At 44.6% G+C, this 13,202-nt stretch overlaps 1 protein-coding gene across 5 annotated transcripts in view; it reads right to left on the minus strand.

Moving 5' to 3' along the window:
* Positions 1 to 309: 309 nt before the first annotated feature.
* Positions 310 to 13,202, minus strand: part of ZNF462 (zinc finger protein 462) — an 88,081-nt gene continuing 75,188 nt past the window's right edge. For 2 of the 5 annotated variants that reach the window (XM_054289895.1, XM_054289889.1), the window contains exons 10-13: positions 8,749 to 8,972; positions 6,195 to 6,327; positions 1,924 to 2,038; positions 312 to 995 (exon numbers count right to left, since the gene is read on the minus strand). In XM_054289895.1, coding sequence (XP_054145870.1) covers positions 794 to 995; positions 1,924 to 2,038; positions 6,195 to 6,327; positions 8,749 to 8,972 — 674 coding nt within the window. In that variant the 3' untranslated portion in view covers positions 312 to 793. Of the gene's footprint in view, positions 996 to 1,923; positions 2,039 to 6,194; positions 6,328 to 8,748; positions 8,973 to 13,202 lie in introns of all 5 variants that reach the window. The other 3 variants (XM_054289918.1, XM_054289904.1, XM_054289910.1) reach the window with 2 other exon arrangements.

The raw sequence follows: 13,202 nt of genomic DNA on the forward strand, positions 1-13,202 counted from the left end.
CACAGTATTTTAAGAAATAAAACCCACACTGGGATTTTAAGCACAATTTGTTTTTCCTTTCTTTAAAACTTTTTTTTTTTTCTTCCTCCATTCACCACCTTGCCCAGCAGTCTCTCTACATTTAACCACAACAACAACAGGTAGTACTGACAAATGCAGAGATCTCCCTTGGTTAATTCTGAGGTACTAGGAAACAGGTGACTGTTTTAAGCAAAGCAGTTTCTGTTTTGTTTTTTTAAATTTTTTTCTGTTTTCCATTTTTTTTTGTTTTGTTTTCCCTGTGGTGGTTTTTTAATTTTCCTTTTTTTTTCCTTTTTTTTTTTTTTTTAATTTTCTTTTCTAAAGCAATTGCTTTCAGTCTGGAAAAGCGTTATGTATTAAAACTAGAAAAACGCACACAAACTTGTGCGTCCAAAAGTTGTCCCCCTACCACTTCTTCCACGCTCACGACGCTTCCACTCATAAAACAATCGAAGTCTCCACTGCAAAGCACGATGTGAAATGTAGGAAAAACACGGGGAGTTTTGCTTCATTAGTCCAAAGATGAGCGTAAACTTCCCATCATCAGATCCGGGAGGAAAACAAAGATGCAGTGATGTAATGGAGCCACTTATTCCATCACTTAAATAACTTTAATATACACACACTCACACAGGTACCAGTGCTTTGAAAATAGATCATTCAGTCCTAAAAGCAGCTTTATTTCTTCCTTCTGCCCGCCCTGCCCCGCCCCGCCCCGCTCATCACTGTTCAAGTACTGTCGATTAGAACCACACCAAACTCGCTGTTTTTCTTATTCGCTTTTGGCCTCCGGGGTGTCGAGGAGAGGTTGGTCAGCAGCCACCATGCTGACAGCTGTTTCCCCAGTGTGGGAGTAGTCCAGCACCATGGCCTCGATGCTTTCCTTCTCCTCTGGCAGCGTGCTGGCCGAGTCCTCCACGTCCTCCTTGGGCTGGCTGTCCTCGCTGCTCCGGAGCTTGCTCTCGTTCAGCGCCCTGCAGGAAACAGAAACAGTCAGGGCACACAGCAAAGCCAGCCTGTGCCTGTCACAGGAGGGACAGCAGCAGATCACTCTCCAAAAAGGCAGCCACGCCACTGGCTCCAAAGGAAAGGAGGAGGAGTGGAGTTGCTGGTGGGATATTCTAGCCCTGAAATAGAATCTTTGTTTGTTCTGCGCTGGGACAGGTTTGGGGTCAGAAGGAAGAGCTCAAACTGTGACACCTGAAGTTTATTCCCATCTCCCAGGTCCCTTGTAAACAAGACTTAGCAGGCACCTAGCAAAGGCACAGAAAGAGAGTGCTCTTCCCAAAGAGTTAATGAAATCCAATAAAACTTTTCACAGGTTGCAGCATTTCCAGTACTTATGCTCAGACTTATATTCTCTTAAGGGTAAGAGAAGTTGTTTCTCATTCCAACGCAGTTAACCCACAATGTTGTATTCAGATGCTTCCCACATGTCAGCAGCCTTGAATGACATCTACTCTTTGAACAAACTCTGGCTAGAAAAGAGGTCTCTGCTACCAGTGAGATCTACATCAAAAGAAGGAAACAGATTGCTCCAGAGATTCCTATCTGTGATGTGTATCATCCCACAGTGTGCGAACTGCCCTAGAGAGGAAAAATTTTTTAAAAAAATCAACAGCACACTTAGGGGTAGTTAATCCTGGCCAAGAGGCATTCACCTAGGGACAATCTTAAGTTTTAGAATCACAGTTAAACCCTACAGTTTACAGCCACCCTGGGCAGCAGAGTTAAAAAGGACGCAGAGACATTCAATGACTATCCAACAACAAATTTGGTCTTCACAGAAATGTGTTGGCATTTACAGCAGGTTTTTGGGAGGGCAGGGATGGGTTTGGGGGGAACACAGAGAGATCTACTGGCACCTTTGTCTGCTTGGCAAGGGAACAGAACACAACTCACATGCCATGCCTCAGCACGTGCCGCTCCCACTCGGAGCCCTCGGTGAAGGATCGGCCGCAGAACTCGCAGGGGAAGCGTTTCTCTGGAGCACTGCTGTCAGGAAACATCATGGGATCTGGGAAAAAGACAGCACAGCCCATGAGCTCAGAAATGCCAGGGCAAGAAGGGAATTGCCACCACAGTGATCCTGCTCTGGTCCTCTCTGCTGCATCTCTCGCTCCAGAGAAGCAAAAGGAGTTTCTTGTCAAATAACTGGGAAAATGGAGCTGCTGAAAAGAAAAGTGACACTGCAAGTGACAAATCCCACCCTAGGTCTTAAAGCATCTCTGCAAGTAAGGTTAACTAGTTACTAGACCCTGCTCCTCTATTTCAACAAATGAAGAGACTGTGGAATTTAAATTCTGTACCAAAACCTGCAAAGCTTAGGAAAGCAAAATCAAAAATCCCCACTCGAGTCCATCTATAATTCTGGAACCGGTAGTAGAAATTTCAGGAAACACATGGATTTGGTACATTTAATATGTGATTCTTGTAATAGATCATAAAGCTTCATGGATTAGGTGCTGCATCTTAACTGCATAGGTGTTTCATGCTCATCCTAATCTTTCACACAAAGTGCTTGGGGCCTCATTTGCAGAAGTGTCAAGCACCTTGTAATATGAGTGAAGTCACTGGCAGCTCAGGGAATGACATTCCAGAAAGCCAAGCTCCATGTGAACACAGCCTGCTCTGACAAAAGATGAAACATTTTCTCACAAATTAAGAAGATCACCGCACAAGCCATTGAAAATAATTGCATGAACTATCTCACTTGATTCTTTTGCTGGAAATGAGACAGCACCATCTGCTCGGAGCATTAATTCCTTAGCAGGGATTATCTTAAGCAAGAAATCAACAGAATGTCTTTCTGACTCCTCCTGAACTACATAATAAAAGAAAAGGGATTTTGCCTTATTTTGGTTCTGATCTCTGCTCACTTGATTTCTTCACTCTCAGACTTAACTGTGGTTCAGGATCAGCCTGTGAACTCAAAATTGCTCACACATCCCCTATTACCCACACCTAAGTCCTGCAAATGCATTTTTGTGACACACTTCTCACTAGTTAACCTTTACTTCAATTTTATATGGAATGGTTCTTGACACAAGTTTTTGACCTCTTCCCATAAAAGGAAAAAAATCGACTTGTATTTCTTATTGTTGGGGGCTCATTTATTATGTGGTTAAACACCATAAAGCTGCTCTGTTGGGGAGCACCAGAATGCAAGCAGCAAATGCCATCAGCTCAGTTTACATCTGGATTTTTAACACCTTGAGCATGGCACAAATGTATAAACACACTGCAACACACAGACTAGTCATGACACAGGGATAAACATTTTTGGTGGGTAACAGTTTTGGAAGCAAATGCTGCTGATGTTCTACATTAGAGTATAGCTATGGATGGGGCTTGGAGCAACCCAGGATGGTGGAAGCTGACCCTGAGCATGGCAGGGATGGGACTGGATGCTCTTTAAAGGGCTCTTCCAACCCAAGCCAGCCCATAATTTATACCTGCAAATCCCATTAAGTTTAGCAAGTGTTACTGTGGTAAATCCACCACCCCTTCAGACAACACCATCTTGTTCATCCTACTCCCCAGTAACTTTTGCCTCTAGGGATGTGAATTTGGGCTGCTTCCCTGGAAGATTATCAGAAGCTGCTCTTCTCTGGGTCCTGCAGAGTCCCCTCTGATTAGTAACAGATTGCACACATGCCTGACCTCTCTGTGGTTTTGCTGTCACTCATGGACACTTAATTTTTGCCCATTATGGAAAAACACCTCTTGATCTGCTGAGACCAAGACATAAAGATCAGTAACAGCCTCTCTGAGGCACAGTTCTACTTGGAAAAGCTGTTCTTGGCACGGTCTTTTATTCTCCTTTTATTCTATATCTTTACCACCCCTTCCTTTCCCATCCAAGAGTGCTGCCCAGCTCAGCCTGCCCACATGGACAATGGCCTTTGCTTGGTCCAGCAGCCCATGTGAAGGAGCCACAAGTTCTTATTTGCACCTTCAGTGCTGCACAGAGCAGCTCGAGTCAAAGTGGTGAATCCAGGGAAGAAGAAATCCTGATTCTCCCAAAGTCACAGACCTCAGACAGACACTTGGAGCACTCTCAGCAAATCCCACCTCCTGCTAACACCACAAACCTGGAATTGCCAGATGCACCCCAGCAGCACCCAGGATTGCACAGTGTGAAGTGGTTTGGAAGCTGTGACAGCATCAGCCACTGTGACAGGCTCTGTTTGAAACCACAGGTCTGGCTCTCTGCTACCAGGGCAAACCATTTCTGGGTCAGAAGGATCTTCTGAAAATGCCCAGGGAGATGCCAGCAGGCATCCTTCAGTTCCTGTCTCACTGGGACATTTTTCAAAAATCTTGCACCTTATGAGTGGTAATTCACACAACTTACCTAGAAAAATACAATCAATACAACTGGACCTTTTCTAATATCCTTGTTGTAGTGTTTTCTGCATTTTCTACCTATTATACTATAATCTATTACAAATGGTTAAGAGGTTGAAAACGACAAAAAAAAACCCTGAAAAAAACAATGGTGAAACATCAACCCTACAGGCCAGAGAAAAAAGAAATGCTGCAAAGCAAACCTGAAAACACACCTGATTTTTTTAAGCTGGTCATCCAAACAAGCATGCAGAAATCATTTTAGCCAGCCACAGATTAAAGAAAACAGAGACAGAGGTGAAAATAAAAAAAAGGTGCAGCATCATCAAAATGCTGCCTTGCTTAACTCTGAAACATGAGGACAGCACATCTATTAACCCTTGCACATGTAATACTCCAGCATGGAAGGTGATGGTCTTTATACTTCCAGGGTGTAACCCAAAGCCAATTTAAACAATGAACTTCACCTTGGGCTGCCCCCCCTGCACATGTGGCACACGCACAGGGATTTGTGAGGCTTGGCAGAGAGCACTTTCTTCTCCTTGGTGCCTCCAAGGTGACCTCAGCACCTGTGCCTGTGTGTAACGCTCAGGTAATCCTCGCAAGGACAGCTTGACTCCTCACCCCCTGCTACCTGTGGGTCCACACAGGACATTAATCAGCCTGCTGCATCTGCAGCTGAGGTGAGCTGGTGCTTTAGTCAAATCATGGCACAATCACTGCTCCAGACACAGAGGAGGGCTGGAACCATCCCTGAGGAATGCTGAACTCTGAGGTGCACACGTGGAACTGGCATCCCTCCTCTGATTTTTCTACCTTCCAAGACCTTGTGCAGGGCATTTTTTCTCTAAAACATAAATGGTTTCCTATCCAATTGGCTTGAATTCCCATTCAAGTTAAAAGCCATCACTAACTGCTCCTGAAGCACTGCTGACAAGCACAAACTGAATTCATGCTGCAGGGACACAAAATAAAATCCAAGATGCTGGGGTCTTGCTGTTATAAGGTAAGAAGCATGATCTGAACCCCCCCCTAGTTCTGTAAACCATGTATGATTCCAGAAATGGGAATTTTTCAATGCCTGAAAGCATGAAAACATGTACAGAGATGCCTTTTTTTCTTTTTTTTTTTTTTTTTTTTTTGTGAAAAGCTCTTGGGTGGGTTTGAAAACTAAAAAATCAGGAGGAAAATGTTTACTGAACATGGTGGTGTACCTTCAGCTGAAGTACACAGAGCTTGGCTAAGTGGAGCTCTCAGCATCAAGAACTGGGTGGCCTGTCCTTCAAACCATGAGGGGACTAAAGATTTTAAAAGGTTATTGCATTATATGATGCATTGTTGCACCAGAACAAAACACATTTCCACCTGATATTGGAATAATTTGCCTTTCATGGGAGAAGGTTGTTGGAAAGGAAACCCTTCATTTAACTATCAAAGAACTTTCATCCCCCACTTGGGCAATGCCAAGTGAAAGCTGGAAACTGGTTACCAAAACCAGAAAATCTGACAGGCCACTAAAATACACTTACATAGTTTTCCAAGCCCTTATAGATGGTATCTGAACAGGCAGATTAGTCACAGATGCTATCTCATAGTATGTATTCTCTCTGAACTGACAAAAAACTTGTCAGGAGGATTAGAAACACAAGATTCCCACAGGAGCTGTGTCTTCAGGAAATGCAGTAAGATTCTGTTAGTATTTCTGCAGAATATGTGCTGTCCACTCAACAGCTGACCTGGCATGGTTAGATTGGTGAGGGAGGTTGCAGTGCCCAAAGAAATCCAACAAAAACCCCCCCAACACATCAAAGAGCTGCACTGACCTCTCTCTTGAGGCTTGGGGCTTAACTCTTCTTCTTTTTCCTCTTCATCACTGCTAGAGCTCTCTGTTTTCCCTTTCATTTGCTCCAACTGGTCCAAGTTAACCCGTCCAACCAGCTCAAAATTACGACTCACCTTTGAAAGAAACACTTCTGTTAGGACTCAGCACAATCACCAACCAGCCAGAAAAGTGGCCACAAATGCAGAATAAAACCAGGTACACCCCAAAGCCTGCTTAGCTCGAGTGACATGCAGCCCCCATAATCAAATTAACACTCATTTATTTCCAGGGGCAGTGATTCTTCCATTGCTGTTTATTCCGCATTTCACATTTCTGTTTTTTTTTTTTTTTAATTAATGAGATTGGGTAAACCCCCTTCATTTCTTCATCCAAGAGATGTAAAACATCGAGTCATATCCTCATTTTTATGGCATTATTCAACTGCTGTGATCAAACACTGCTACCACACATCCACGCTGAAGGGGAACTCTCTGTGACGGGTTCATTCAGCTTTATTCATGAAAGGATGGTTCTTTTTTTTGCCACCGAGCACATGGCTGCTGTGTGGCACATACACTCTCACTCATTAATAACAGATTAATTTTCATTACACCCAGGCTGCGAAGTGCTCTGCAAACTGATACAGCAGCCTATAATGGGAACACTTCACCCAGCAGTCAAATTCAGCTAACCCTGGGGTGAAATGCACCCAGCTACTTAACAGCTCACAGCAGCAGTATGAAAGGGGCAGCTCAGGGCACGGGAGTCAGGAACTGCTCCACATCCAAGAGGAGCAGCAGCCCAGATTTACAGCGGAGGCGGAGAGCGTGGAGCGTGACCAGGACACCGAGGCTAATACTTGCTGCATGACAAGCGCCCCCTGAGCTCATTGATCGCTGCTGGGAAGGGTTTTGGATTCATCTCTCATGCAGAGAGACGGCCCTCCAGCAGCAGCAGCAGCGCAGGCACTGAGCCAGGCGGGCAGAGGGGATGGAGAGGCAGCAGCGAGCATCCTGCAAGGGGCTGAATGAAATAGCAACACCCACTGGCTGCTCTTTGCCCCTCTGTGGGAAAGGAAGTGAGAATGAGCCCAAGGAGGATGTGGAGCGGGCTGCAGGACACATCCAAACAGCAAAGGATCCTGAATGTGGAGGTGTGAGGATCCCTGGTTCTGGGTTACAGACGGTTGTGATCAGGTTCTCGAACTTAACACATCACCCACAGAGGTTTAAACAAACAAATAATGCAAGGCACTCGATTCGACTCAGCTCATGTGAAGGAAACTCTTTTAAAGGGGCATTGTACAACCTGGGTAGTATCTGAGCCCAGAACTAAAGACACAAATTGCAGAGGGACAATTTACCCCACAAAAAAGGGGAAATGATACCTTAAACTACCAGCACCACCACTGCAGGTCCAGATCAGAAGGGAGAGCTAAGTTAAGGGAATAACTATCCCAGGCTGAAGCACTGTGTCTAAAAAACCCCAAGCAATAGTTCCTCCTGGACACAGCAGGCACCTGGAGGTGTGGAACTCCTTCTGTACCATTTGAATCACAGAAGATTCTCCAGAAGTAATAAAGATGGCAGAGGAGCCTTGCATGCCAACATAAATTAACAAAGTTTGGTTGTATAAGATGGCCAAATATTTTTTGAGCATGAAAAAGGTTGTTTTTTTGGGGTTTTTTTTTCCTGGGATTCTGCTGCTAATACCTTCCATATATATTTGGCTTTAAGGAAAAGTCATTCAGTCAATGAAGCTTTTAGTGAGGACCTTTAGTGGGCAGCTAAGCTCCAGGAGGGGAAGGCATATAGCTGCCTCCCCTGGAAACCTGCCAAGGAAGCACTCCAGGAAATACTCCAAAACACATCTCAGTTCTAGAACTTAAACATTTCTCAGCTACAGAAATTCAAAGCTAGCAGTCTGTGGAGAGCCTGTAATGACTTCTCAAAGACTGGACCTGATATGTTCTCAGGTAATCCACAAAAACTCCAAAGCAGCCTTAGCTGAGGACCTGGTTAAGACTTGCTGTTTATCTTTCCCTTGTTAAAGGTAAAAGGGGATGTATAGAGACCTCTTTGTTATTAAAATATGCGTGGCATGTCATGCTGCTGAAGTTACCAGAGCAATCCTGTGTTTGGAATCTCCTGCCTTTCACAGGGGCTGAATCACACTGCCCTGGCATTGTTCCACAACTCTTTCCCCACCCCCCTTTAGATAAACCCAGCGTACACAAGGGCCTTCTCCAGATAATCACACTCTGCATGCAGCAGCAGTTTGCCAATTCTGATCAATCTGAACAGAAACAACAACAACAAAAAAGATAAATAGAAAAATGAGAAAGGAGGGCGCAACATGGGATTAGCTTTCATATTTGGGGAGGAAGAAGAAAAAATAACCCAAAGGGAAGCACAACACGGGATTAGCTTTCAGATCTGGGGAGGGATAAAAAAAAAATAACTCCAGTGTCAAGCTGGCTAGCCAGACATGCAAATAAACCAATTCAGTATTTGCAAAGACTAGATTGCCACAAATTAAAGCCAATTGGGTCCTACCTTGTGCTCATCTCGAAGGTGAGCGTCCAGCTCCTCTGTGTGTTTGGTCTCATAGTAGCAGAGTTGGCATTTGTAGGGTTTCAGTTCATTGTGCTTCTCTATGTGCTGCTGCAAGCTCTCGTCACTGGAGCAGGTGAAGGTACACTTGTCGCAGCGGAAAACGACTCCCTGCAGGTACTTGGACAGCTTGGAACGGCACACCTCGATGGGAACCACCCTCTCCTCTGTGGGGACAGCACAACACTCACTCAGCAACACCAGGAAAATCATCCTCTTAATCCCCAAAAGCCACAAATGCAGGTGTCCTCTGTGACTGGGGGGGTGAAGAGGATGAGTATGAAAGGTTTTGGGCCAAGCCAGACTCCATCTACGAGTCAGAGGAGCAGAGCCTAGGAACACAAAACCCAGCCATAAATCAGCCCAGACCAAAAGTTTGTTTTTGTTCAGTACTTGACAGCAGCTGGGAGCTGCTTCTATAAAAGCAATAAACAGGGGAGCTGCAGGGTGTGCTTCCCAAAGCATCACACACTGCTGGCTCTGCACAAATTGGAGCTGGTGTCCGCACCACCACACCCAAACCTGCCCTCTGGGGATTGAGAAGGTGAGCAAGGCAGCACTTCTCCCTGGAAAAAGGCTGTGCAAGTTCAGCCAGCAGCAGAACTTCCCGATTTACCCAAAGCCCAGGCTCTGCACGCAGGATGTACTGAAAATGCCCTTGCTGAGTTTTTAAACTCTGCACTCCCTCTTACAAAGCAGTGATGTTCAACAGAGCAGCAATTAATTTCGGTCATTTGACACAGCCAGAATCTGATGCGCCTCAACACTCATCCACTGTGGTTCCCTCCACGCTGTGCACACCAGAGAAACCCCAAATCTCACCCTTCAGCTGAGGGTCACCAGCAGATCCTCATTAAGGCTTTTGTTACCCAAACTGGCATTTTGAACTAGAACACTCAAAACTTAGCACTGCTCCTCCTTATGCACTGCATCCTAAGGGAGGGTTTTTTGATCCTCCCCATCCAGGCTCATCCCCAAGGACAGGAGGAAAAAAAAAAAAAGAGGCCTGAGTCTCTTATGGTAGACATGAAGGCTGAAGGAATGTGAGACGTGGCAGTGCACACATGGATCTGAGCCAAAGGGCCCTTTCTTCTAGTGAGGAGGGTAAAATTACATCCAAAGACGACTACAGAAACACACACTCCCTTTACAGCAAGACCTTTCTTTTTCTGCAGCTCAACAAAATATTCCATCCTGCCTAGCTTCTCCCTGAGCACAAAACTTATCTATCTCCTGACTTCCTCTTTTTGAACTTTTCCCCAAGGCTATGCCTTAACCCCCAAAAAAACCCAAAAAAACAAACACCCAAAGACTTAGGATTCTTTTCTACACCAATAGCAGCTTCTCTAACTATAAAGAAACAAAACAGTGGCCATTCAGAGTGGAAACAGGGGAGGGGAGAATAGGGTTTAAGACACAGCAGAATTCAAAGCTGTGCTGCTGAGATCACCAGAGAAACTTTTTACAAGGTTGTTGCAGCTGCGTGCTTTTGGGCTCTCAGAAATTAGTGACACAGCTGGTTTCAGAAGTGAAAAAGCCAAGGGAAGTTTTCAAAAACAGAAATACTGATTAAAATATTTTAACATTCACCTTTCCTCTCCCAGCTGGCACGGATTAAAAAGGCTAAAACATGCCATGGTATAAAACTTTAAATCTGTCAGCCTGAAGTAAAGCAGCATTCTCTTATTCATGTGAACAAAACCTATTACCTCACAACCACACACACAGAGCGCCCAAATCAAAGGCAACACACCAAGAGAAGGGCAAAACAGACACAAATATCAACTCTAGATTGAAAGATTTCTATTTCATGGAATGATTTGTAATTTTTACATGATGTGTTCATGTCAGTGAGCTTCCTCCAAGCTACGATTTTGGAACTTGCAGGGCTAGCTGGACCTGGAATGTTACATTTCTTAAGGTGATGCTCTCACCTCCAGCTTGCCCCTGCAAAGCTCTGTTTATTTAATTACTCATTTAGAATGCACTTATCATGTCTGGACAGCCAACAAAATTGCAGCAAACCATAAACCCCACACAAAAATTGAAGAGGTAGCTTTGTTACCCTCTGTGAGATTTCTTCAAATCTGCGTCTAATCAAAGATTACTGCAGAAACCTCACAAAAAGACGTCCCAACTTGTGGAACAATTTTGCAAGAGCGGTAATTAAAAAATTAACAACAAAATAAACACCTAACAAAAGCATCATCTTGGTTCAAGAAATCCAATCCTTCCACTAGGCTGGAATATTCAGGCTAATTGTACCAGGGAATGAACCGAAAGGACATTAATGACTAACTATTCTCAGTACTGTAACTCAAAGCACACATACATTTTTTGGCTCAAGGCTAAGGATTCTATTAGTCCTTAGTTGTAAGGAGAGATCTTTGTTCAGCAGCACATCAAAGCATATATAACTCAATTCCTTCCCTCAAAGGTAAACAAAAAAAATAGAAAAGCAGTCCTACTATCCAGACACAGACCAATTACTTGGTCATCCTGGGTTTTGAAAATACACATTTTTGCCTGGAAATCCAAACTGCACCCACAGAACCAGCAGTGTTTGGATTCCAGTAGTCAAAAGCAAGCACTGCACAAGGGTTCTGCATGTATCTGTGAGGTTGTATGTACAATGGAAAATGCCAGAAAAAAAGCATGTGCAAGGAACTAGGATCTGCAGCAAGGGAACCTTTGCGGAGATGGGTAAATTTGAAAATTTACCTTAAAGGTAATTAAAGGTATTTAAACATATGGGTGGTATTCTCTTATATGGAAGAAAAAAAAGATTCAGCCCTGGAAAAACACCAATATACTCCAGAATGCATGAGGGGAATGCTGCTGGCAAGGATAACATCAGGAGAGAAGGTGGTCAGGCACTGTCAGGGGCTGCCCAGGGAGGTTTGGAGTCCCCATCCCTGCAGGTGGCACCCAGAGCTCTGGGCTGGGCACAAGGTGGGGATTGGCCACAGCTTGGGCTCGATGGTCTCAGAGCTCTTTTCCAACCTGATTCTGTGACACACTAATTGTGCTGTGCAGCATAAATTAAAGGCTAACAGGCTGCTAGATCAGGAATTCCCTGTCTCCCCTTGCCTGTAATAAAGACCAGGAAGAACCAGAGAGCCAAACTTCTCCTCAGTGACCTGCAGCACGCTCTGTACCCACAGGAGGGAGGATGAACTGCCCTGGCACTGCTCAGGGGCAGGTGGGGCATGAGAGAAGCTCTTGGAACCTCTCCTTCTCCATGGAAAGCAAATTCCTTGCCTTATATATATATTTTTTTCTCACTAGGCATTCAAGCTTCTAGCTGATACTGCTTTCATCCTGTGAAATTCAGCCTCTGTAGCCGCTCATTAGGAGGCAAATATATTCTCCATTTCAAGCACATGCTGCTTCACCAAGGATTAGGGGTGCAGCAACTTGGAAGTAATGTAAGAGTCATGCATCTGTAAACATGCCTTTTGCACAAAAGGAACATTAACTGTGAGTGGATCGAATCCTTCACTCCTGATTTTACATACTGCACCACTCCACCTACCTCAAAACTAATTTTCTTGGGCTGCAGCTCAGGGTTATGCCCTTGCTTTGCCAATGCAATGGCCATAAAACAGGAAGGCTATCTCAGACTACATTGACTACCCCTCAGTCTCTTTTCCAGTGCACATTAAATCTTGTCAAAACCATCTGCTTCAGCTGCCACACAATTAAGCACAACAGTAGAGGGCTGTTTTTCAGCTGGATGTGTGCACAAGAAATCACTCCAAGTATGAACCCTGGATGCGTGATGTCAAAGAAAACCCTTTTGTGGCCTCTTGAGACTCCTCATCAGCTATAATCCCATTTGCATTAAAACTTCCTTTACTCTGTTTTTTCCTCCCCCCAGCACTGTGGTGTGTAGATCATTACGTCCTTTTGGCATAAGGTTTCTTTCAGCAGCAAAAACTCTTTGAGGTTGGTTTGTGCAACTGAAGGAAGTCCTACAGAAGAAAAGATTCACAGTTTCACTCACCCAGGAGGTGACAACCTCCTTTCAACTGGCCAGAAACAGCTCTGCACAAGCAGTAGAGCTGCTTGATGAAGTGCTCTTCCACTTCTGCAACTGGACATTCCCAACGCCCAACCTATGCATGATGGAAAATACCCTAAACCCATCCAGTTCCCTCTGTTTTAAAGGCCTGGCATTGTCTGCTGGAGGCCTGGCATGGCCACAAAATGGAGAAAACCAGGCAAAATCTGACACAGCAACACGTTCAAGGGCAGGAAGTAAAAGCCAAAGCATCGGCAAAACCCTTGCAACCAAATATGTCAGCTTTGTATTGTGCTTTCAGGTCATTTCCCCAGATGTTCCCTCACAGAAGCCCTGCTACACCTGCCAGATTTCTTTCTAGCCCTGCTAGAAA

This window comes from Melozone crissalis, unplaced genomic scaffold, assembly GCF_028551555.1.
Source record: "Melozone crissalis strain CALT ecotype California unplaced genomic scaffold, PUWL_Pcris_2 ptg000005l_1, whole genome shotgun sequence".
Lineage (NCBI taxonomy): Eukaryota > Metazoa > Chordata > Aves > Passeriformes > Passerellidae > Melozone > Melozone crissalis.